General features: G+C 37.6%; 1 protein-coding gene across 3 annotated transcripts in view; it reads right to left on the bottom strand.

The window, feature by feature from the left end:
* The window catches only part of Fgf13 (fibroblast growth factor 13), a 675218-nt gene that overhangs the window by 205540 nt on the left and 442694 nt on the right, over nucleotides 1-26984 (bottom strand). For 2 of the 3 annotated variants that reach the window (XM_023699090.1, XM_012516517.2), the window contains exon 3: nucleotides 24399-24566. The exons of the other annotated variant lie outside the window; for it this stretch is intronic. In XM_023699090.1, coding sequence (XP_023554858.1) covers nucleotides 24399-24566 — 168 coding nt within the window. The remainder of the gene's footprint in view (nucleotides 1-24398; nucleotides 24567-26984) is intronic. 3 annotated transcript variants of the gene reach the window in all.

Here is a 26984-nt window from a genome sequence, read left to right as displayed (position 1 = left end):
GTCTGAATGCATAGATCGGACTTGTAGTGATCCTCCTGTTTACAACCTTCCAAGTGCTGGGATTATAGGCACGCACTACCCTGGCCCAGTCTCAGTTGCCATGTCAGCATGCCCTGGGGGCGGGACCAGCCTGGCAGGCCTGGGGATCAAACTTCCGGCCCCTGTGTCTGCCTAAGCAGGAGTTTTAATCCACTGAGCTATTTGGCTGGCCTGGATTATTTCATCTTGGAAATTGAACAGAAAAAATATGAGGCTCACAATATAGTCACAAGGATTTAAAAATAAAATGTGTATAAAGCCCTAGCAAGGTTACCTGGCACACAACAGTACTTGGCATTGTACAGCTAAATAAAGATAACTTGGGGCTTTTTCTTGCCTTAGCATGAAAAGGAAGCATCACCTTTTTAGCTTTACCTTTCTAGTCCCCGTGCTAATTTCTCAAACCCTCTTAAAATGGACTGTTAGTAATTAAGAACTTGATATATGGACTCTGGTTGCCTAGGTTTGAGTCTGTGTTCTGACATTTATGCTATGTGAAGTCAGAAAAGACACTTATCTAAAGCCCAGTTTTCTTATCTTCAAAATGGAAAGTAGATGAGATAGTATATGTATAGCACAGTGATTAGCATATAGTGTAGACTAGAAATGCAAGCAATCAGCACTATTATTGCATCAGCTCCCCTTTAGCTCACAATGAAAAATCGACAAATTGTAGAGCTAGTCTGACAAAAAATGAATTCTAGATTTTCCAACAATAATGTACAGTCTCATACCTACTTCACTGCAAAGTGGCAGCCATGTTCAGATCAAGGTGTGTTTTGTTTATCTAGTCTCTTAAACAAGGAATTTCTAATTTCTTAGACAAAAAAAAATAGTTTGCTTAGACCAAGCAAGACTGGGAAGACTTTCATATCCCCAATTGTGGTTCTTGCTATACAGGCAAATAACATCTATCTAAAGTTTTTGATTAAAAAGTAATCCATCCTTTCACTCATGGTCAAATTAGTTTTCTGATTTACACAGATCTTTCCTAGAAGAGTATTACATGTATACTTTCTTAAATATCTGGCTTTGCTATTTCCCATAGGACCTTAGCATTATTACTATTCAGTACCAGAATGTTTTACCTATTGCATCACCTACTCTTGAGAATGAGTTTACTATGCCTGGAAATCCCTTTACTCTTTTTAGTTAAATGACAACCATTGTCTAATGTTGACACCATTAGACAACATCTATTTGTGATGTAGTAATGGTATCAAAGTAGCCTAAGAATTGTCTTGCCCCTTAAAATTCCTACTATATTTCCTATAAGTCATTCATAAATGTTCAAAAAAATCTGCAGAGAAGAAAACCACAGAATAATACCTTTTAGGAATGTAAAACATAAAACATGGGCCTGAAGTACACATTTCTCAAAGGGCCCAAAAGTCACAGATGATTTTGCAACAGTATTGCAGTTCTGAGGTTGTCTTCAAGATCTGCCAACTGTCAAAGCAAATACAGGCGATGGAACTCTTGCTAAGGGACGGAAACCGAACACATAGCCCAAGGCAGATATCCTTCACTTTATCTAATAAAGTGGTTTCATCTTAGAAAGTCACACATAAATCAATGCTTACTTAAATATACTTTGGAGTGGCTTTGCAAAGCAATATTATTATAATGGATCCATTAGCAAAATGAATGACAATTCCCATTTATGTCTTTATAATTCCGATGTTCAAACAGTAAGACTTAAAGTGGGATTTACTTATGACTCAAGAGACCCTTGCTTAATAGCTACAAACCTCAAGCAAGATTTGTGCCAAGGTGGACCTATGGCACTATGCAGGCACATGAGATATAAATGCTTGGTAAGTAGAAAGATAAGCCACAAAGCTGTGACATCAGGAGCCACAGCACAGAGATATATACATGCCACAGCCCCTCCTATATGAGATTACACTTCTTGACCTATTTGCCATGCTATAAAATTTAGTGGGTGTCAGATGGAAAATGTACCGGCTGCCATAATATGCTATAATACCGTGAGAAGGTATAGGCAAAATAGCAAGTGGCGTTGAGAAGACCCTGAACAACTTTAATGCACAGATTGGCATGTTCAGTGGGCCTGATGGTTTGAGCCCAATTACTGGACCTGCATGGAGCTTACTTAGTGAAGGACCTTCTGAAATGCAAAGGGGTAGAAGAAAGTGACGGTTCTAAACAAAGATATTAATACAACACAGAAAGAAGATCTTTGATGAGAGGACAGTGCTTTGTCACTGAAAAATAAAAAAAATAATAAAATAATAAAATAATTTCCCTTGCACGAAATATAGTATAGGACTCTTGAATCTGTAATATTATAATATGTGCTGTGAATCTCCAGGGTAAGTATATGGGAACAGCTGTCTCCCAAACAGTTTTTACTCATGGGACCTTTCCTAAGGGAGTATCTTATTTGGATAACATATTGAGAAATGCTGCTGTAAGCACAATGTTAACAACAGTGAGAATAACTAGCATTTTTAAGTGGCAGGGACTGAATGTGTGAAACCAGTCTAGAAGAAGAGTGCAAGATTGGTCCCAGTGAGTAGCGTGGGAAAATGGCTAAAGACTGAAAACCCTGGGTAGTTTTAAGAATATCATGATACTTTCAAAGGCTCAATCAGAGCTATAATAATTCACCTTCATTGATCATTTGTTATGTTCCAGTCACTATGCCTAATCTGTCCTCAAGACAACCATGTAAATTGAATACTTTTGTCTGTATTTTACATTTGCTTGTTGCCAATCACCCTACCATGTGGCAGAGGTAGGTTTTAGCAATTATGTCTGTGTTCTTTCTATGCTATTAGAAGTGTCTCTCGGGGCTGGGGATATAGGTCAGTGGCATAAGCGCCTGCCTGGCAAACACAAGGTCCTGAGTTCAATCCCTGGTACTAAAAAAAAAAAAAAAAAAAAAAATAGAAGTGTCTCTTATGAATACACTGGTAAAGATAAATTAAGTAAAACCTTTAGGATATCATATATAGTGGTTTATACTGTAGTTAATTGCAATCAGCAGAAGGCCCTAGGAGAAAATGATACGTATCAATAGATTCCCATAGTTCAGGATTAAAAATATAGAAAATATAATCAGCAATCAAAATGCTTTTTAACCTAAACTAAGCTGTAAGAAAATGCTCTTCAGAGGCTAATTGCCTTGATAAAGTAATGAATCTATTATTCTCTGCATTTTAAAATTTCCATTAAAGAAAAATAGCACTTCAGAGACAGACCTTGTTGTGCAACACATTTTATGAAAGGCACTTAGTAGGAAGACAAGCATGCCCTTAACAACAGTGTAGAACACACAGCATTTTCTAGTTCTGAAAAGTATTATTTGGGCCCTTAAGAGTTAACAAAGGGTCCTATTTACTTGGTGTGCCCCTTCTTTTTTCCTGAGGAAACAGCACGTGTGAAGATTGTATTGGGCATGTCATGTATTATGTGTCAGGAAAGACACACGGGACCTACCTTCCATGGAAAAACAAAGCTGCTTATTTGCTGGCAGATAGTGGTAAGAACTAATCTGAAAATGTTCAGGAAAGAGGTGAGATGTGGAGGCCAAGGGGCTTTTTCCATGATTACCTCACCTTGGGAGTCTTACTAATAGACCTGAGAAGGCAAAAGCTGAGGTGGGTTTTGAGCAAGGCTTCTTTTAAAAATGTAACTTTTTTTTTGTATCAGGAGTGAAACTCAGGACCTTGTGCTTTCCAGTCAGGCACTACACCACTGTGCTGTACTCTTGGCGAGCAAAGCTTTTAGGAGTTTTGAACTCAACAAAGGTTGAACTTGGCAGTGATGTTCTTAATATGTTGTCTACAGCAAAGGAAAAGAGAAAAATATGAAGTAGAAAAGAAGTCAAGCTCAGAAGCTATTCAGCAAGTCAGGCTTTCTGTTTATAGGTCAACAAAGATGAATGCATATACCACTTACCATACTGCAGTGTCTTGTGTGTCTAGAATAGCTACCATTCTACAATCAAATATTTAGTTAATAGAGAATATAAACATAAAATTAAATCTAATCACATTTTACACAGTAATTGAAGTCACCTGCTTGGGTAATACTCTATATGACAGTGCCATGTAGCTTAGATCACCTAGTTTCAAGTTGAAATTCCATCGTATTTTGAATACTTACTGTGTTCCTTGGTTTTGCCTTACCTAATTTTTGTAAACTTCACTTTCCTCATGCATAAAATCAAGATAAATACATTAGAGGATGTTTATCGAGATAAGAAAAACTTGAAGTGTGTGGCTCAAGAAATGGTGTTGATGGTTACTTCTGTTCCTAATTCACAGCCATACACTAGACCAGATGTAAGACAGAGGAAGCAAGATGCGACCCTGCTTTTATGCAATATTTTCCCAGGGATGAGCAGTGTTCATTCCAACTGAAATATCCCTCGATTTAAGTAACTATCCCTTACTCATCTCCATCCTTTAGCAGTCAGAATGCAGAATATTTGCAGAACTATTAGAGATGAGATTGGTTGTGGTGCTCAAAGAACAGTAGGGCTGATTCTGGGGGCAAATGAGAGGCTACCAGTCAATGGCAATTTGGTAATCTCAAAATCTCTGTAACTTAGCTTGTACCTAATTCTCACTGAGGAACACTTTACACACAAAGAGGATATAGATTGTTATTCAGCTTCTGGATTGTCTACTAGAGTACACAAAATTGAGAATAGGTGAGTAGTAAAACTCTACATGCACAAGTCTTCCTGCCTGTATACATTTCTCTACAGGAGAACCTATAATGAAACAGCAGGGGTTTTTAATGAATAGGGGAATGAGAAATAAAAGTCTGCCTGGCTTGTATTAGCACACAGCCTCCCATACCTGAGTCTCCCCAAGTGTCTGCAAGGGAAGGAAGAGGCTGTGGGAAGGAAAGCATGATTTCTAGGACAGCCCCAGAAGGGGCCCTAGTGGGTCGAGGTAGTCTCGCATCAGGAAATAGAAGAGTGCAGTCCAAAACCTGAAGTGTTGGTCTACTACCAAGTGTTCTCCCTCCAGCTTCAGACTTTCCATCTGCTAGGACAGGATCTTCATTCCAAAGTATTTCTCCACAAAAGGATACAAAACAGGAAGTTCTATAAACCAGGATCACAACATTAGAGCTCTGACATCAGGGCTGGAAGCACTAAAAGGAAGAAGTATAGGTTCACCAAAGGGTAGCACTTGCTTTCTTAATCCTCTTCAAGGCAGGTGATGAGAGTCTCCCTTTTGTGGAAAGCAGAATACAAATTAGGAGAGGCAATTTGGGTAGGTACCACCTTTTCATGATGTCCTAATGGTATGATAAAGGATACATTCTTCCAATAACTTGATCATATTAACTAAGTTTTGAGATGAAGATAGTCTAGTACTCAGATAATGTTATTTTTCCTTTCCCCCCTTTAGCACACTAGCTCATACCTAGGCTTTCCTCTTCTCAAAGCTAGTCCAGTCTCACTATTTTTGGTAGCAGTCTAAAGGAGAAGAAGTACATGGCAATAACCATAAGCTCATGAAACCCTCTGCCCACTTAGGGCTCCTACAACTTGAAACTTTTATGAAGTGAGACTTCACTAATATCTAGCAGTCCAACTTCATTTTTGGCTTGCATGAAATTGTTAGGAAACATGGTAATACACTGAGTTCTATTTTGAACCTTCTGAGACATATAAAATAAGAAGAAAATTCAGTACTCAGGTTTACCTAATTTTATTCATTTTACAGATAAGGATATGGAGACCCAAGGAAGGAACATAGCTTATTCAAAGTTACTTACATCACTGGAGGCGCTTTACTATGATAAAGGAATAAAAGCAAAGCTAAAAAAAAGAAGAACCAGCTAAACTACAATTGCTTTTGAAAACATAAAGCAAAATATATTAAATTAGCTGAGAGGTAAATTTAATTCTTCTCTTTGATAGTCCTTTGGAGTATTTTCTCAGAACTTTGATGAATTTAATTTCTATATATACCTCAAATTATTATGGAAATCTTCACAAACTTCCTTTTTTCTCTCTGATATTTTGTGCTTACTGGAAATAGAATGGAAACAAAAAGATATACAAAATGCAAAGAATTTATTTTTAAGATTTTTATAAATACTAAATACTAGCTAGTGAGAGAAGTAATTGGTCCCATCCCTGCCACCATTATAGGCCCCCAATCTTTGTTGAAATTGGATTGTCAGACAGAATGTGCTAAGCTTATGAATTTTCAACTAGATATGAAAATCTACCTCTACTTTACCTTGTCATCAACACTGCAGAAGAAAGATAGGACAGAGAGAAAACCTTCTAAAATGTCTAGAACACAAAGAACTTCTGCAATGAGGTTAAATTTGAGCCAAGGCTGTGATACAAACTACTTTAAATTACTATGCAAATGAAAGAGTTTGAACTCTAAGTTGCTAAAAGGCAATGACTCTGTCACATTTCTTCTTTTCTCCTCTGGTAGACAAGGAGCAGAAACCAAGTTGGTATGCCTTCCATAACTGCAATGACTAAGATAACTCACTGCTTCAATTATCTTACATTGAATATTTACCTAGAGCCATACTGGAAAGTTTTAAAGGGTTTAGGGGGAGAAGAAAGAATCTGGATTCAGTTCAAAGTATCGTTTTAGTCATCTAAGAAACAAAAGCATTGGTTATGAATAAATAGAAGATTTTGACTGCATCTTACAGCCATTATCTATTCTGTTTGCATAATTGTATTATAGCTTACAGTTCTATAGAAGGTAACTTTTCTCCTGAGGTATATCTGAAAGTATATGGAGATACTTTCGGTTGTTACAATGAAGGATGTCTACTGGTGTGTAGCAAGCAGAGTCCATGGATGTTTCTTAGGATCTTATGAGGCACAGGCAGGACAGACCCTGACAACAGAGAATTATGTGTCCCAAAAGTCAATAGGATAGAGATTGGCATGACTTACCCTGCAAAGCAGGACCAGGCACTACTGATTGAAGGAAAGACAAACGTATCAACTGAATTTTTTTCCTGCCTCTCCACAACCTGTCTTTCCAGTAGAGCTCTTGGTGATTTGTTGTATGAAACTGAAGCATCAGTTTAATTCAGCCACTGGGTTTTAGATCTTGCGAGTGTGTTCCAGCTTAAATCAGTATAATTATTAAACGTAATGTTATTTATTATTAGATATAAAAATGTGTTGGTTGACTCATCCAAATCTATGTGGAAAAACTAGGCACCATTGCAAAAGATAAGGAATGTCAAACCTCTGGAGCACTCTGGGGTTCGGGTCAGCCCTCATGGTCTCATCCAAGCAGTAGAGAAGGCAGAGTTCACTTCTTGTGTTAAGTCTAACTTTCCCTGTTTTATCTGCTGAGATATTTCTACTTCTCCAAAGCTCTTTCTCAAGGTTTTTGGGCAGGTAATAAAAGGATGACAGGACACCCAAGGGTTTTATAAGCTGCAGAAATATAGGGTTTCCATGGCTAACTTGTGTATTCCACTGCTATTGAAAGTACAAGATCCTGTCTCACTACAGATTCAATTGAGGTAAACTCAAGACAGAAAGTAGCATTGCATGCGCTGGGGGAAAAATGAATGTCATCAGGGCTAAGTGTATGAATGCAGTATTTAGTGCCCTGACATTTTCTGTCTTGAGTAAAAGACCACTGGGCAAAAAGTATATGGCAGTCTAGCCTCTATAAAAGTGATAGCATCCCATCCTGGGTGAAAAAAAAACAGGGCTGTTTGCAAAAAAGAAAATTATCCCCTCAATACTCTATCCTGCTCTGTGAAAAGTTAATTTCTTATGTTTTTCACACTGAAGACACAAGCCTTTAACTCCTTGATGGCCACTACGGATGAATCATTTGATCTTAGCTAAGGGGACTTCCTATGTAGAAAACCTTCATCCAATTTTCCATGGGAAGTTATTATTCCTATGGAATCCAAATTTGTCAATCTCAGATGAAAATTCAGCTCATGTGTGTGGACTCTATATCATATTATCAATTCAAGAGTTCTTCATGACAAAACTGTGTACTTGGTTTTTTTTTTCTTTTTTAAAACATTAACTCTTTGATCCAGCAAGAAAGCTTCATTCCTAGATAAGGAATCAATTTTCATAGTCTAGCAAGAGGGCACATTTATAAATTTTTCAGAAAACTTACTTTATTGGAAACACCCATAATGTCATCCTTGATTGTAGCTTATTAATACAGGTCCAAAGGACCCGATGTCAGTTTTAAAATTCTAATTCCAAGTTATCCAATAAATTTAGGACACTGGAAATATATATTGAGCAATTTTATCTACGTTAGAAAGGATAAACAGTGAAATAATGAATTGGTCTTGGCAAAGACTTAAACTTTAGAAGCATTATAGGAAAGAAAAAATCAATGACATTTTTATGAAGACTTACTTTCTTCAGCACTCAGTATGTGATTCCTTATAACTCTTATCTATAAGGGGTCATTTTAAGCTAATCTATTTTGATGATTTATGTAAAAGTAAAAGAGGTGGAGAGACTTCCGGTCTATATTGAAATGAGTTAGACTAAAAACCTAGATCTCTTTTGTACAGGAAAAATATTATCTTTTTAAAATGAGAAAAAGATATTGAGAAATCCAAAAGGAAGACAAGATAAAAGTGGATAGTATAATTGTAGAAACAACCTTAAAGATAGGGTGAATTCTGACTTAAATTGGAAACAAAATATCCAGAAGAAAATTCAACTTAAAGAGATGAGGACTACAGTTTCTAGTGAACATTATGCTATTAGGAAAAGAAGTTGCATCACTTAGTAAGGATATAAGTCTTACAGTAGAGTGAAGTATCTGATTTTACATACTTTAGGATGTATTGGTCTCTTGGATACCCCAGCGAGAAACTGTGGCAGGAAGGAGGGAAAGATAGACAAGAAGACAAGACCTGGGTTCAGGTGCAGATCTGTTCTCCTGACTGGCAAAGGACCCAAAGAACAGTAAGGGTAAAATCTAGATCTTAAAGGCTATACCAAAGGCTTACCTTACACTAGCACCTTCTTACTGCATCCTGCCTGACCACTGGCCTTCCTTTCTGAAGCTCAACTCTTCCTTTTGTATTCTTAGTGTCTCATTCTCCCAGATTCTCTTTGTTCACTTCTGGGCAATCATGTCTATGTGTATCTTATCTTCCTCAGATGCCTCCTCTGCTCTTAGAGTCTTTTTTTTTAATTTATTCATTTATATTATTATACATTGGCAAACTATTGCCATGCACATAATCAGGTAGAAAAAAAATGCTATGATTTTTAACATGACATGAAAGACAGAATTAACCTAACTAACCACTTTAAACTTTGAAATCTTCTGTGATTAAAAACATTGAAAGTTCTCTCTCGGGACTGGAGAGATAACTCAGCAGACTAAACACCTGCTTAGGCAAGTGCAGTACCCAGGTTCAATCCTTTGCACCATGTGCTGCTTGGCCCTGCCCCCAGGGCACTTTGAGCTGGCCACCTAGTCTGGGTGTGATGATGTATGCTTGTAATCCCAGCACTGGATTGGCTGAAAACAGGAGGATCACTATAAGTCTAAGCTGCAGAGTGAGACCCTGTACCAAATACATAAAAAAGTAACAAAGTTCACTCTCACAGAAACTGAATATTATCCTACTCATCCATGAGCTATATTCAACAACCTGAACAACAGATCTCAGAAAAAAGCAATTAAATTTCCCTTACCAGAGTATTAAGCTCTTAGCATTCCCATGCCCTTACTCTTGCCTCTGTTAATCACGTCTATTTTCTACTTCTATGTGTTCAATTCATTTAGATTCTGAAAATAAGTGAGGACATGAAATTTCTGTATTTTATATTTGCTGTTTCACTGAGTATACCATACTTTATTTCTGTTACAAATATCACAATTTCTTCCTTTTTATTTTTTATTTATTTATTTATTTTTGGTGGAACCAGGGATTGAACTCAGACCTTTGTGCTTGCCAGGCAAGAGCTTATTCTACTGTGTCATCTTCCTGGCTCTTCTTCCTTTTTAAAGCTGAATAGTATTCCACTGCATTTACACAGGATTTTCTCTGTCCATTAACCTAGTGATGGACATCTAGGTTGATTCCATATGTGGCTATTGTGAACAGTGTTGTAATAAACATGAGTGTGCAGATTTCAAATCTTTTGAGTCAATATCAGAAAGAACCATCAAAAAAGAAGCAAAAGTAGGCAAATGTGATTATAAAAATAGAAGTTTCCACACAATAAAGGAAGCAATTAGGAGACAATCTACAGAATGAGAGAAAATATTAACAAGCTTTACATCTGAAAAGAGATTAATAACCAAAATACATAAAGAATACAAATAACTCCTGATGGGGAAAATAAATTATCTTATTAATAAATGTGCGTAGCACCTGCATAGATACCTCTCAAAAGGAGATAGCTCAAACAATTGTCAGTGCTAACCATTAGGGAGATCCAAATTAAAGCTTCAGTGAAATATAATGTCATACATGTTTGAACGATTATTATCAAAGCCAAAAGATACCAAGTTCTAGCTACGTTGTGGATGGGAAACACTTGTCCATTGATTATGGAAACACAAATTAGTAAAATCAGAATGGAAAATTGGGTGAAGTTTTCTCCCAAAACAAATAAAATGCAATTTCCTTATGATCCAGTGATCCTGCTTCTGAGTAATTACCTGTAAGATTTGAAATCCATATATGAAAGAGATGTTTGCTGTCATGGTTTTAATACTTGTCACAAGCTGATAAGTCTTAAATATTTATTAGCAGCTTAGAACATTCTAGTAAGTTGAAGGCAAAGTCATATGCAGTACTGCCTGACACACAGAAAAGTCGGTCACTAAGTGTTGAGTGAACAAATCAATAAAAAATTTTAGAAAGAATTCATGAGATTAATGTGACAGACACATGAGGAAAGTGACATTGCCCTACACAAACACATCTAGAACAATTGGTGCCACCTTGGCGTTCCAGTGGCTCACACATACATGAGATCCAGTCAAGACAAGCAGAACCAACCTGCCAACCTATAGTCCAAGAGAAAAAAAAATTAAGTAATTCTGTAAATATTATTTATCTGATAAAAATATTAATAATATTCTAAATTTTATATACAGGATCCAAGCATAAAAAATAAATGAGGAAACAACAGTCACAGAAGTTTTAGGAAGATTATGAATAATACCTCATTTCTAATATCCATAAGAAATTTCTAATAAATCATAGAGCTCAATGTGGTTTGAAGCCATATTTGCTGGATTCTGGTGTGTGCCGTATGTAAGAGGCTATATTTCTATGTATATCATATAAATAATGTATCTTCTGCTAGCCTCCCCCCCAAAAAAAATTTATAAAGTAGCTGTTTTAAATCACTATGTTCCAGGTATTTTTAAGTACAACCCAATGTAATTGATGTTAGTCCAAAGTCTTTCCTGTCAGTCTTTAATTTCTTCTTGTTGATAAACTTAACATTTCTTTCCTCATGCTGTGTCTAGTACCCAGCAGAAGGCCTTGCTCACTGCGCAGGACACTGGGAACTATGTACTGACAAAGATATCCATTCTCTTAATGTTTTGTTTTGCTTTGTTTTGTTTTTTTCCGGAACTGGGGATTGAACTCAGGCCCTTGCGCTTGCCAGGGAAGCGCTTATTCCACTGAGCCATCTCCCCGACCTCTCTTAATGGTGAATAAATACATACAGTCATGTGTTGCCTGGCATTAAGGCAAATGGTCCTTTTGAATTCAGCATATCCAAACTTGTTAGGCTGAGTAAGTTACTTATATTGATAAATATTCATTGAGCACTTACTATTGCAAGCCATTGAGCTACTTCCTGTATCTATTTAGTAAAGCTCCATTTAGTAGAAATTAAATAAAGGCTACATGTTTAAATAGAGTCCTCATTGGGAAGGAAAAGAAATCTTTTTAATGAAATTAGTATCTATTCTCAAAGAAAAAGTTACACTACATAAGAAGGTTTGCAAACTATTATTGTTTCTGGGGATTTTTATTCTTCCTCAGGAATATTCTGGAGATAATTAAACAATAATCCAATAAGTGGGCAGCTAACTATGCATGACAATCAGAATTGCTAAATCACTGCATGAGTTTTCTAACATAGGTCCAAAATGCTATGTCCTCATAGAAAAATCAACTGAGTACACAAAAAAAAATAGCTGAAGAAAGAAGAAAAGAGTAAAGTTAATGGCTTCCAGCTTCTGTTATTCCCACTTTTTGAAATATCATTCATTCCTTCCTTGTTGCATCAGAAGAATCGGATCTTGTTCACAGACTGAGGCAGCCTGCAAGACAAATGTACATACTGTATAAATGGCTTCCTTGAGGCAATATTATCCCATGGATGGCAGTGATTCGTCTGGGTTTTAGTGGGCTGGATAGATCCTAGAAAGAACTACAGAACAGGAACCATGTGACCACTTCTCTGCGTGTATTTCATGCCAGTAAATTACTTTGAGTAGTGGAGTGTCCATGTCCTTTTTTAATCGTGGCTTACCATCACAAAAGTGTAATTTTTATGTGTTTTTGAAAGCACCAGCAATAATGATGTCCCCTCAGGCACAGTGGCCCCACTGAGGTCTATGGTGAAGGGCCTGTATGTAGGCAGGGAAAGTCAGCTAATGCTTATTGGGACAGAAGGTGTGCATGATCCCAATATGGACATGTTGGTCCCCATAATCTCCCTGTGTTGTAGAGGGACTATCCTAAAAGAGGAGGCTACTCCTCTCAGTGCACAAGATTTCTAGATGTCAGGTGGATATAAAAACCCACAGCAATGATTCAACCTGTGAACTCTCACTGGCATTCCCAAATTTACAAGACCTAAACGCAGGACTTCGCTGCTTCTGTGGATCATGTCTCAGACACATGTCAGCTCCTGAATGTGACCTCACCACATCTCTTCCAGTTTTTTGTTGTAAGATACATGGCAGAATCATCGAAACCTGCTTTAAGGCCTAGGGATTCCATGAGTTAAGCCAGGACTTTTGAAGCATTCCTCCACTTGAATAAGAAGTGCACAAAAATGATATGCAGAAAGTAGATGGAGTTAGACGGCACAAAGGAGAAGAGTGTGTGGTACCTCTGATGGTCGCTACTTTGTTTAACCCCTAGCCTTCTGCTTACGCCATCATCCAAACCAAGATGGTGGGGTGCATAAAGGAAATCCTCCATTGGGTGCACTCAGTAAGTGTACACTCTTCTGAGGCATTAAAGACAGTCTTCTTCCAAACGGCAGCTCTTACCAACAGTGGAGAAGATGGTGCTGAGCTTTTATTCTCAAGTTTTGTGCCTGAAAGGAGTAGTCAGAATATAGGAAGAGCTGTGGCAGCACAGTATGGTGAAAAAGATTAGGTGTGAGAGCTAAATGGACTTGGCTTTGAATTCCAACTGAGAGAGTGATTAGCTGTGTGACGCTGAACAAATTATTTCACATCTCTACATGTAAGCTTCCCTGTCATGCACTTCAAGCCTGATGACATCTATTTCATGGAGGGGTTGGAAAGACTAGTGATAGTAAATCTGAGATGCCTGGCTCATACCAGAAGCAAGAAATTCATAGGCAAACATCTAGTCTAGAATGTCTCACCTGGTAGACAGCATGGAATTTCTTGGTACCTCTTTCTTCATGCTTTCTGGAGGGAAATGTACCACTGAATACAAAACCACTTCTTGGGAAAGTTATGGAGAAAAATGTCTTGACAATGATCCAACCCAATTTGGCAGGACTTTCTCTTCATAGGTTTTTAATCACTTCTCACTATGTAATGAAGATTTTGTCACACAGAGACTTGGGGCATCAAGTAACACTATGTGAGCAAAAGCTTAGATGTGGAAGTTCAGTTGGCTTCAGGTGATCAAGAAGTGACCTGTGGCTGAGAAATTTCAATGAATACATTGAATAAACCTCACCACTGAACACCGAACACTGGAAAGCATTTTTTCCAATTCAGATTTGATGACAACATGCTCTAAAAATAATTTAAAATTCATCTGACTAAACAAAACTGTTTTATTCTAAGGGCAGGTTCCTTCATATTATTTTTCTGACAGCACACAAGTAGCCTCTCCACTTTTGGTTATCAAGATCAGCCAAAATATCTCACTGTGTGATACTGGCATTGCTAGAGAATAAACATGAAGCTTCCTCTAGGGCTACTCATGGTAAAAAACACACACAAACACACACACACACACACACACACACACACACACACATTTTCCTATTAATAGGAAGACTGGAATTTTAGGGTGACAAAAACTAAACTTGAGTATTGGCTCTATGGTGTTGCAGCTAGGTAACTTTGGATAAGTTATTTCACTTTTCAAGATCTTAGTTTCCTCAGTAAAATAAAGAAAATATCTCCCAACTTTCAAAGATTGTTGTGAGAAATAAAAACAATGTTAAGTAAAGTTGGCAGCACACACTAAGCTTTGGAAAATTATCAATTATATTTTTCATTATCTATTACCTCAGACTACGGTCTGAATAATGTTCTCATAAATGAAAACAAAAGAATTTACTGCTATTATCCAAATTTCTACACAATATCTATTCCTGGGAGGTGGAGAAAATGCTCAGGGTTTTGGCTAACAAATGAATGTATGGAGCATGAAGGGGAATCCTCAGCATGTGGGGACCCCATGGAGAGACAAGAGCATGGACACTGAAAGCCAGGAAAACCAGATTCAAATCAATCTTACCTTTTATTAGGGAAGTGCCATGAGTTTCCTGTATCTTAGCTTACATTTAAAATAGTTTTAGAGGTCTCTACCTGTCAGAGCTTTGGTTCCCTGCCTCAGGGTGTCAATACTGTGCTCTCTTTGCATGGAGGAGTGGCCCAGCAAAGGCATGCTGCCTTCCCTCTACCCGCTGGGTGGGCTGGTTGTTAAGCCCCTGTTGTTTGCTGCTTCCAAAGTAGGGCGTGTCTGCAGATTATCCTGGGCCTGCTCTGAGAATACATATCTTAAAATAACAGGCTCTCATAAGTAGACATCAGCTAGCACCTTCATGGAAATGGACATGTGATTTTCACATGTTGAAGTGAGTGTGGATATTGGCTGTGAGGTAAGACAAGAGTAAGTGCTGATAAAATGCAGGATGTAATACCTCTTGTTCAACACTTCTTCATGGGTATTATTCAAGCTGCTTATTCTTAAGAAATGCTGTAGCGTATAACAAATAAATGTGTGAATCAACATAATTGACAATGCTAGCAATGATTTATGAATTTGGAGAGCAATTAAAGTCTCCCAATCATGTCAAATTCTGTTCTCACCGGCATGACGCTGTTATAATTTTACATTGCAGTAGCTGCTTATGTGTATGGGAGTAAAAGGCAGTAAGTACCTCAGTGATGACACCCTCTGCTCTAAGTTAGAATCCCTAGGACATGAGCACCTGGAGTCCAGCCCTGGCATCTTTAGATGTCTTAACCAAGTCACGAAGTAGCAGTACTTTTCTGGCTTATCAGAATACCCTACTTCCTTGTCTTGTCGTGTCGTGTCTTTTCTTCTTTCTTTCTTTCATTCATTATTCTTTCTTTCTTTCTTTCTTTCTTTCTTTCTTTCTTTCTTTCTTTCTTTCTTTCTTCTGTGTAGAGTTACACTACGCAGCTCAAACTGGTAGTGATCCTCCTGTTTTCAGCCTCCCCAGTGCTGGGATTACAGGCATGTGCCACCATGCCCAGACCCCACCCTATTTTCTTCTCTATCTTCTTCCACCCCTATCTGCAAGCTGCATCACAGAGAGAACAAGTGTGAGGAGTGTTTGCATGAAAGGATGTTGGTCACAAGGTGGCAGATTATCATCCTACTACAGAGAAGCCTGGTTACTTTTCTAAAAATGCAGAGTAACAAAGAGAAAGGCAAACTTCAGAAAAGGGTGTGGGGGAGAGGAAAGCTGGATATTTTACAAAGCCACGAGTAGTAAAGGCCACATAAGTGTTTCCTGTCAAGTTGTCCCTTCAAATCACAGGTCACCTCTTGGAGAGGCCTGGACAAGCCACATGATAACATTTCTGAATTGACATCTGACCTCAAGCAACAGGCATTACATTCACCTTGGAATGGCTTTTCGAAGGGCCAATGTTGAGTCTGTCCTATAAGTTTATCCTATATAATCTGTCCTATAAAAAATGTTTGTAACATTTTTTTTTCTTTTGCTAGGTTTGGAGTTTATGTTGGAATATCGATTTGTAAACTTTCAAAGATCCTCAGGTGATTTTGAGATGAAAACAAGCCTGAGTATCACTAATCTAAAGCAGTTACTACTCAAATGTAATACACAGATATATATTTGATCTATGAACTATGTTTGTAAGTTTATTTTTTATTCAGCTCAGCTTCTGTTACTTTTCCCAGAAAGACAGGTGTACCTTTTTGATGAAGTAAATGGTGCAGTATTTACAGTCTGACACAAGCTCCTTATATAATCCATGGACGAGTAACAAACAATTGCAGATCCCGCACTTATCCACAGGACACACAGAGACACACTGTAGTGTGTTACTTGTCAGAGTTAAACTTTGATGGGATCCCTCTGATCTGGGAAGCCAGCACAGACTTTCCCACAGTGTACTTGTGGGATGTTATTAAGGATCAAGGATAAGAACTTTCCCACAGCTAGGAAAAGTGGTTTACCATGGCACTGCCTGAAGTAAGAGTTTTCTAATCTGCAAGGCTCCTCAAAATCTTAAATATAGTCATATGTATACTGACTCTCTGGGAGTTCCATACAATATAAGAAACATGTATTGGACTGTAGGATCTTTCTTTTTTACACAGCTAGCTTTCATAAACAATGTTGCATGAAACAGGAATGGGAAATAATTGATTTAATGATTATTTAAGTATCTGAGAAAGAGAGGACAGTTCCTTCCTGCCATCTTGCATTCTCCTCCACTAAACAAACATTATTATTTTATTTTACTTTATTGAGAAACAAATATTAATGAGACAGTTTCAAAACTGATTAATAGGACAGTTTCAATAATTAATACATTGTACATTATCTTCTTAGTGGTTATCAATAATACAAGATGCAGACAGAATATCCTGTCCAAACACTATTAGTACAAATCTTTCTGCTCATTGAATTAAGGGAAAGTAGCTGTATATTCTAACTCTTCTGCATATACAGATAAAACGTGGTCCTTACTTTGTACTGCCTTTTTTTGTTTAGTCCTGTCAGAGATGGGTATTCTATTGGCATCTAAATACTATAGGTGTGTGAATTCAGCAAAACAATCCAACACAGTCCAGCAGTCCACAACAGTAGTGGGTTATCCACAGAAGTTGTTGACTTGAGCCTTGCACAGATCAGCATATTAATATGGCTTTACTTTTTATACCTCGTTTTTATACTTTTGTGCTGGATGGTTAAGACCAAGATAAAGCAAGACTTGTATAACAAGAAATGTAACTTTTGTATCTGCCAAGGTCAGGCAAATCCCCTCAGGATTTATCCTGTAACCCCGTACTGCATTTTGCAGCTCCCTTGTCAGTGTCAGCCATGTGGATGAGTCACGGCCATTGCTTGACCAATGTGCTCTCTGTGAAAGCCTGAGAGAATGTTTTCTCTCCATGTGACTCTCCTTAGGCACACTCTACATCATCGATCACTTTCCTCTTTGGCCCCATAATCTCCTTGATCAGAAAATTTGGGACACTACCGAGTTACATGATGTTACAGTACAAGTTCTCCTATGTCCTGAGTCTTAATTGACCTTGGAAGGCTAGGGCCAAAATGTTGGCTTTCCTTGTAGCCCTCCTTTTTCTCTAATTTTGGTCTGCAAATTAGGTTGTTAACCCTCCGCAAGAGAAGTTTATTATTACCCTATAGCACATCCAGTTGAGTTTAACTTCACTATCTGTCTGAGTATCAAATATCTTAGGCATAAGATAGAACATGTATTTTCCATCAAATATTGATATGCTAAACATTAAGTCCCTACAGAATATTATTTTAAAACAAAGGGAGTCTGGACAGTTGAGCACAGGCACCAGCACCTGCCTGTGTACCTCCCATGAAGGAAAATGTCTGCACATTAGGGTGACCTTTGTTTTCAGAAGTTAGTGAGAAGTCATTCAGGTTATGCCTTTAATGGGATGCAGAACACAGTTCAGATGGTTCACCTTGTGCCAGCTTAGAAGGACTTGTTTCATAAATGGCTTAAAACTGGCTATGAAAAGAAAATACAAAACAGAGAAGGCACCAAGCTATCATGTCGTGAACATGTCAGCAATGTGATTCCCAAAGCAATGTCTCTGGGGGTGTCTCTGGGGATTCCCAAAGCAAAGTCAGATCCCACATAAATAGATAATTTCCAGATGTTTTTCAAGTACCAAACTGTCTCTTTTTTATGTATTTAGCACAGGGTCTACAGAGTCTCACTACACATCTTGGACTCATAATTAGCCTCCTGTTTTCAGCCTCCCAAGACCTGGGATTACAGGTAGCGTGCACCACCATGCCCAGTCTCAATTACCATCTCAGTGTGCTCCAGGGGTGAGGCCAGAACAGCACTCTGGGGATCAAATCCTGGTCCCTGCATCTGCCTAAGCAGGTACTTTAACCTGGTGAGCTATCTGGCCGGCTCTCCAATTGTAATTTTAAAAAAAATCAAAGTCATTATTATTTATCTGGTACATTTTCAGAGCCCTTCCCCAGTGTAGTTGCCATATTAAACATAAACCTGAAATGCATTATCAGTTCTGGAGTCACACAGCAGAAATACCTACCTACAATATTAACAGAAAGAATAGTCTGTCATGAGAAAATACCACCACCACAATGGGCATACCTAAGCTCAAAGGAGATGAGAGACTCTGTTGCTTTAAAAATTGAATCATATTCTCAAAGAATGAATGGTCATTAGTTTCCACTGTAAAAGCTAGCCTGGAGACTGAACTGAAATACATATATTCAATAAAAGAATAACAAATGCTCATCCTGTGCTGAAATTGAATTATTTGCTGCTAAGTATACTTTCTTGATTAGATTCTGAGTTTTCCAGAGAGTAGAGGTTATCCCAAAAATATGACATAATTTCATGTTTGCTGCCATAATGTGAAGAAACAGGAGGGAACAGAGAGCATGTTGTAATGCCATTGCGGGTTGTCTGATGCTATTATGCCATTAGAAGTTCTTCTGAAAGGCAATTGACATGTAACCAAAAGAAACATATTTGAACACTGTGTGAAGAGAGGGTTGGGTTCAGGCATTGCTAATCAACAAGGTCTTTAGATTTCTGTCTTTCATTTGGGCCTATTAGTTTTATCTTTCTTGGGTCTCTGCACTTAAGCTGCCATTTGTTTCAGTAAGTAAATGAAGCTCTCTGGAATTATTTTGTCATCGTACAGGTCACAAAGCAATAGAAGGGTAAACCTACGTTATATTGTGTAATAAAAATTAAAAAACATATAGTCATTTTATTTCTTTATATTAATTCAAACGCATGACCCTATAATTTTCTAATAAAACAGTAATATACCCATTCCCATCCTCAAGGGGACACACTAAAAAACCACTTACATCTTTCCTAAAAGATATTTTCAGGTGTCAGGCATCAGAAATTCTCACCCTGGTCTATGCTAATAGCAAAGAGACTTAATAACAATAGTTCAGTTTTATCAAACTATTAACTCAAGTTAATACTGACCTACATTTTTTTTCAAAAGGAATATGAGTATTCAAATGAGAAAGGTACAACCATATGAGACAACAGAGTTGGCAATACTATAAATGCAGAGAAAGAAAAAAACAGTTCCCTCAGCATCTCACTTAATATTGTTCTGTCTTTTTCCTCTTCTATGATTTATGTATTTTTGTGGTAAGGAAGCAAGACATTATCAGAGTAACACTATTTTTATAGTTATCAATATACTTGCTTAACAGGTAGCACAGAAATTTTCTCTCTCATGTTTAGTGAAAGTTGTTCTACTTCAACCAATCCTGCTCCAGTTAGAGACCTGTCTGGATAAAAATTCATGGATGCCCTGAGGGAAATGGAACATATCTCACATGAAAACAGGCATATACAAAATAGGTCAAATGTCTGATTAAAGGATGGTGATAAATTATCGAGCTCAGTAATGTTTTTATATCCCATGAATTTCCTCAAGTTTACTATTGCAATCAGAATTTTCAATCCTAAAACACTAAAAATCTATGATTTATTTGTCTCTGTAGATTTTCAATACTGCCTACTCATAAACTTGTGTCTTCTGGTGAGATTGTTTTTTAACAGTTTTTTTATATATCAGTAAAAGTGGGATGCATGGCATTTAAGAAGGTGGATCTATAGTGATAATAGATTGGTTTCCAGGACTTACTCTAAATCAGTGATTTCATTTCACATACATGACATAGAAAGAATAAGTGAACAAAGGAACAAAGCTGTGAAGATTATACTTTCTCTTGCCAAAAGGCTTCTGGAACACTGCAAAAAAGATTTTGGTAATGATCTCCACGTTCTATGCAGCTTTCTTATAACAAAGAATGCCGCTGCTACTGAGCCAAATTAGACTCCAAGATATTTGTATGGGCCTCTTCAGCCAAATGCCAGTATTCACGTAAGTACTCACATCATAAGTGGTTTTTATGGAAATAATCACATGGCTTGAAATCACAAGTATTTGCGACAGATTAATATTTGGGGAGGGGGAGAATTGGCTGTTCATAAATAGAAACCTGCTTTTGGCAAAGTGTAATTTGGCATTAATGTGTCCTGAAAAGCTAATGAGATATTTCAGTCCATCTTTGCATGCTTTTACACAGATTCTGAGGCCCTGGACCTAATGCAAGAATGTCTTGAAAAGATAAATGACTATGAACAATGTTAACAAAGTTATCTGTACCAAGTCTCAGGTGGCTATAATTTATAGAAATAACCAGGCTTTTCTAAACCATTGCAAATGAAGTGGAAAAACAAAGGATATGAAAGCAAAACAGATTGATTTTTGTCATTTCAGTAAGAGAAGGAAATTAATTCCAGCTTTATCATCATACATCTAAAACATTTTCACCTAAATTAAACATTTCAAAAACTTGTGTAACTTAAAATTTTATTTTCCCAAATTTAAATGACTTTACTGTTTGACTTGAGGGTTTCTGACATTGCATAAACACTAGCTCATTAGAAGAGGTCATCTTGGCATCCTTACAAAGAGTAAACAATGGATGGCTTGGCCACACATTTTCCTGCACTGACACTGCTAGACAGCCACAACCTATGTCAATTAAAGTCTCATGCTTTTGCACAGAGACCCCTGAGAGGGAGAAGCTCTTCAGGAGACTTCCTATGAGAATACAATGTTTCAGTGCATACACAGTTTAGATCTAAGATACTGTCTACTTGTAATAAGATATTTTTTCATTTTTATATTTTAGGACAACATCTACAGGGTTTCACTACATAGATTGGAGTCATGGTGATCCACCTGTGTTCAGCCTCCGAAGTGCTGGGATTACAGGTGTGCACCACCATGCCCAGTCTCAATCACTGTCTCAGCGATCCTGAGGGTGGGGCTGGCACAGCACACTGGGGATCCAGCAAATCCTTATTTCTTCATATTATAACAAAACGTTACAGCAACTTTAAGAGAGAACTGAAGACTATGCTTTATGGCATTTAGAATGCAGTCTTGCAAAATATCTCTCAGGTTACCAGAATAGTTCCTGAACCCTTTGAAATCCACAGTTACATCACCTGCTGGACATGACAAGCTTCAGTATCCTACATGAAGTAAGTAGGTTAATATCTTGCCATTGTTTTCTTGTTTATCCAAGGTTTGTTTCACAGCATGTTTTCTCTCACCCCGTCTAATTTCTTCTGGGACCAGTTAATCTGTACAGAGATCAAGTGTTTTCATTTGCAGGCCTGAGTTCCCCACTAGTGTCTAGACTATTGTTTGAAAGAGTACAATATAATAATGAACAGTGTTTAAATGTCACCCCTAAAATACCTGTAAAGAATCTAATACTATTTACAAATAACTCATAGGAATAAGAAAGAAAATATTAGCTCCATTATTCCTGGACCTGGCAAGAGGATAAAACCAAGCAAAATCTCCAGTCTGCAAGAAGACAATGCCTTTCATCAGAGTATACAAGTGAAAAGATAACAGCTACTTTGACCAAGATGGTAGCCATCAATATACAGATGAAAAGACAAATTAAAAACTGTCCAAACCTTGTAGAAGAGGATTTAACTGCTATTCATTTTCTACAGAGCTCTTCATATCTGAAAACTTTCATAACAGTATTTATAATACACTCCAGTTGATAAATGAAAAGTAACAGATCCTGTCAAAAATATTTTCAATAAAAATTTGAGGGCCTTAACTTAGCTATTCAACTGTTACTTTATGTTATTCAAAGTACTGTGAAATGATTTCAAGTCTCTAACCAATTACTTGACTAAATTTAACTAGCAGGTTCTTTAATGGTTTATTTCCATTATCCAAACCAATTATCAGTTCATCAGGCTAATTTTTAAATACAAAAATGGTGTCTTTATGTGCGTGTATGGGTGCACACATATATAATTTGAGAGAAGCAAGTAGAAAATAGGGAATATCTTACTTGTACTAAAGTAATTGTTACTGATTAAAATCTTTGCTTCATTGAAATCAAAATCATGTCAATACCTTCTCTAGTAATCCAGCAAAAGATTAATTTTACTCACTGTAATGGGTCACCATTTCTACCTGCAGATGAATTAATGTTGTCATCAGAACTCACGCTCAAAGTGGATAGCTTGAATACTATAAATATGAGTAGAAAATAAATACATGTATTCTCTTTTATTGCTGAATTAGAATTAAACACAGACATATAGGGCTCTAATTTTCTACCAATAAATATTTTAACACTATATGGGAAAAAATGAGAAGGGGAAAGTATGAAATATAAAACTTTGTTTCTGAAACTGCAGACTGGAATCCACTTGGAGTAATTTCTTCTCTTTATTTATTTATTTATTTATTTATTAAATGTATTTAGTGCAGACTCTACAGGGTCTCACTATATAGATTGGTCTCATAGTGATTCTCCTGTTTTTCTGCCTCCCAAGAACTGGGATTACAGGTGCACACCACCACGCCCAGTCTCAATCACCATCTCTGCATGCCCTGGGGACGGAGCCAGCATGGCACACCAGACAGGGATCAAACTCTGGGTCCTGCGCTCTGCCTAAGCAGGAGCTTTAGTCTGCTGAGCTATCTGGCCAGCCCTGACTTGGAGTAATTTCTACACATGCCAAACTTCAAATAAAACCAGGAGGCAGTGTTTTCCAAATTAGAAAGACAGTTTTAATGAGGGTTCCCATAATGCTGAAAAAGGGCACTTTGAAATAGGAACAAAGTCACCGTTAGGAAATACTTAAGAGTCATATATGGAAAAGTATACACTAATTGTCAAGGGGTAGAAAAATTTTGTCATTTCTGACATTATTATTCATTGAAAAACTGCATCAATAGTATTTGATGTTAAGGAAAGATGGACTATCTTCCACTACATATTTAATTAGCCTAAACATTATGTATTCAAATGTTGTTTTGGAAGTTGAAATGTACACAGATGACACTTTCTGATAATGTTGAAAAATAATCCTGTTCAACATATGCAAAATTGTTGGGAAAAAGGTAGGTAAATACCCTCGCTGGCCAGAGGAGGTACTCCAGAAATAGATTTGAGGCAGGAATGGCATTGAATACCTTATTATGCGGTCTAAGTAACAGCAAGTAGAGTGGTCCAAACCTGTACTTGAACTGTAAAGAAAAACAAACTACTCATGATCATTGTGAGGCATGCATTTCACAACGGCAAAGTGCAGCTGGACGTGCATTACACGGGCAGTCTGGGCCTGCTTCGGCAAACCATGTAGATCATGGACATTCTCCCAGCGCAAGGCAGAAGCTTTATGGAGTGGAGGAGAGCTAGAAAATTTGAAACACGCTTGTCATTAGTTCATTTTGGAAGTGTCATTCCTCAGCTGACTGTTGCTTCAGGAATGCAGGCGATGGAAACAAACTTGGCCAGATGTTGGCTATGGGAGCAAGCGACTTTAGCAGCCCAAAACAGGGCTGTGTCATGACATCAACTGAAAAAATGTTTCAGCTGCAAAAAGCAGGAGGATGCTGTACGCTGTGCCAGAGATGACTGTATTATTCAGTGCTCTATCTGACACTGCATAACACACTCACCTGTGAGCCAGGGGGCCTCCTAGCTAGAGCAGAGACTGAGCAACACGTAGCACACCAGGGGGCAATGCACAATCCAAAAAGAAAAAGAAAAAGAAGGAAAGGGAAAGAAAGAAGAATGAAAGAAAAACAAGCAAAACACACGTGTGTCGTGCACAAACCTTCGGGCTCTGTGTTCTCTTTGTGGTGTACTTGCTTCAGCGGGCAGCAGAAGATTTCGTGACACTTAGCACGAAAGGGGGACTCTTTTTTCTTTAATTCCGCGGATTGGATGGAATCTTGCCGTAACATAATGTATTCCTGTGTGCCAGGGGGGGCGTCATCCAGAACTGTGGTCACCACATAACAAAATGAACTCAAGTTAGAGCTTCATAAAAGAAGAGAACATCTTACATCAAACTTACTCCCATGGAAGAAGAGCAATGAAACAACATTTCCACACAAAGTTTCAGAGAAACACAAATCTAATACATTGGCAATTTTCTCTTTAGGGGCTGAGTTTGAAATACTAAAACTCTGTGAATAGTCACTCAAGAGCTGGTACAAGAGAAATGCAACAGTGTGAAATTGCACACTGTACAATACACAAAAGTATTTTACTATTGATAGCTATGTTGTATCTTCACACCATGTAGTGCTCAGTTTAAATTTGAGATGCAATATAAATACTGACAGGTGAAAAGTGGATGCTCTGGGCCAATTACCAGTGAGTTAGCCCTTTCCTCTGTCTACTCCTGGTAAACAAAGTCCTGACTTACACACAATGTATACTGAGTCCGACAGATAAGTAAGTGTCATCATCAGAACTCACATGCAAAGTGGATAGCTGGAATACCTCAAATATGAGTGGAAAATTAATGCAGGTGCTCTATTATTTTGCTGAAATAGAATTAAACACCTAAATATGTAGGTTTTATCTTTGATGTCCAGAGGTATGGGGTTGTGGTACATATCCCTGAGATGTTCAAAGCCTCTTAATCATAGTCAACAGTGGATCAAAGATGTATTTTGTCGGGTTGTAGAAGGGCAGACAATGGCTTAGTAATCTTGACCTTAGATATACAACAGGTTCCTCTCAGTCTGCTTCCTTTCTAGAGCCTTGTGTTCACCTAAGCAGCACTGTACATTGCCTGTTCTATTTTCCCTATAGAGACAACATGTCTGCTCTTACAGGGTCTACTGCCACTTTCTTTATTCTGAAAACAACCCTCCGAATTGTGTGCAAATTTGATCTTCATTTTCAGAAACAGAACTGACCCCAGAATGATATTTTTTTTCTCTCACGCCCTTCCCAATGAGACCATTGCATTTCACCAGAAGTGAGTCAGTGCCTCCAAAGCTGTGATTAATGACATTCTGACTCATTTTCCTCCCCCAAACGCACACGCTTAACATGCATTTAGAAGGTCTGATACCACCGGCAGGGGCAGGGTTCTTCTAGGGAAATAATGCTGCTGTGTTTGTAACAAATAAAAAGCTTATGACTGAATTTAGACAGGATCTGCAGCTTCTGTGTTGGGCAAGCACTCCTAGCTCATTGGCTTGGATCTTAATGGGCTTTAAGAACTGTCTTCATATAGGGGAGAAATGATCTAAAAACCCTCATAACTTTTAAATTTGTACTATCAGTTTACAGCAAGCTCTTGATAAATTTGCTATATGTGGAATTGTTGTCTTCCTGTACAAGTTGTTAAATTATGCGATAAAGTGAGGAATGTTTTAGTCACTTCTCTGTTTACCTGCAACGTTTTGCAGCAGTAATCAGAAATATTACACAGATACACAAGCACAGCTTTTTCTGGCAGTGAATTCCCTTTCATCTCCTAGGAATGTTACTATAACTTCTTAGGATCTTATTGAATGCACATCATTCTCAGCAACAGCTGTTATTTGAAACATTTGCAGCTATTTCCTGTGATGAGCAGATAGTTACGATAATATAGACACTTATCAAATTCTAGTATCACAGCTGAAAACAAATTCTGGTTTTACCACCCAAAATATTTAAAGAAAACCTGTAAATTTAGAATTCTTAAAAAAAAAAAAACACCCACTATTATATGAAAACTGTGAAATTCCTGCCATGCTATATATGAATATTTGAAAATAAAGGGCAACTGGAGTAGAAAAAGGAAAAAAATAACTTTTGATCAATGCATAGGGAACTTGGTATGGAAAAGCATGTGATAAATATCAGTAAATTGTCTTCTGTTTTCATTGTTCAGTAGCAACAGTGATGTCATAAACGGGTATTTCTGGAGATTAATGGAGCCCTGAAGCTAATAGACTTTGGCTGACATTCCAGCCATCAGCTTTTCCCAGCTGGTCATTAATTCAAAGAAAATGCCTTGCATCACCATCATTATTGTTTAATTGTATACAACTGGTTATCTGTAGCATACAACAAAATTCTAGTGAAAGCAACATGCTGACCAATTCAACAGCTAACCCCAAAAGTCATCACAATGGGAAAGTATGAAGGTCGCAAAAGTGCAGCATAATTGCTTTCCACAAAATTCCCTCACTCTGCTGTTCTTCCTTTAAATTGAATTTAGTAAGTGCAAAAGGTGCCAGGATGAGAGCATTGAAGGAACCATCTGAGTAATAACCACAGGCACAGAACATTTCCTTGAAAATCATGAACATCTGGGAGTTAATAGCTCATCTTTGAGTTTCAGGCTATCTCTACTCACTGGCTCAAGCATCCATCAACTCAGGCAAAAAAGACCAAAAAAAAAAAAAAAAAA

This window comes from Octodon degus, unplaced genomic scaffold, assembly GCF_000260255.1.
Source record: "Octodon degus isolate 3935 unplaced genomic scaffold, OctDeg1.0 scaffold00110, whole genome shotgun sequence".
NCBI classification, from domain to species: domain Eukaryota; kingdom Metazoa; phylum Chordata; class Mammalia; order Rodentia; family Octodontidae; genus Octodon; species Octodon degus.
This window is presented reverse-complemented; position numbering and strand designations above follow the sequence as displayed.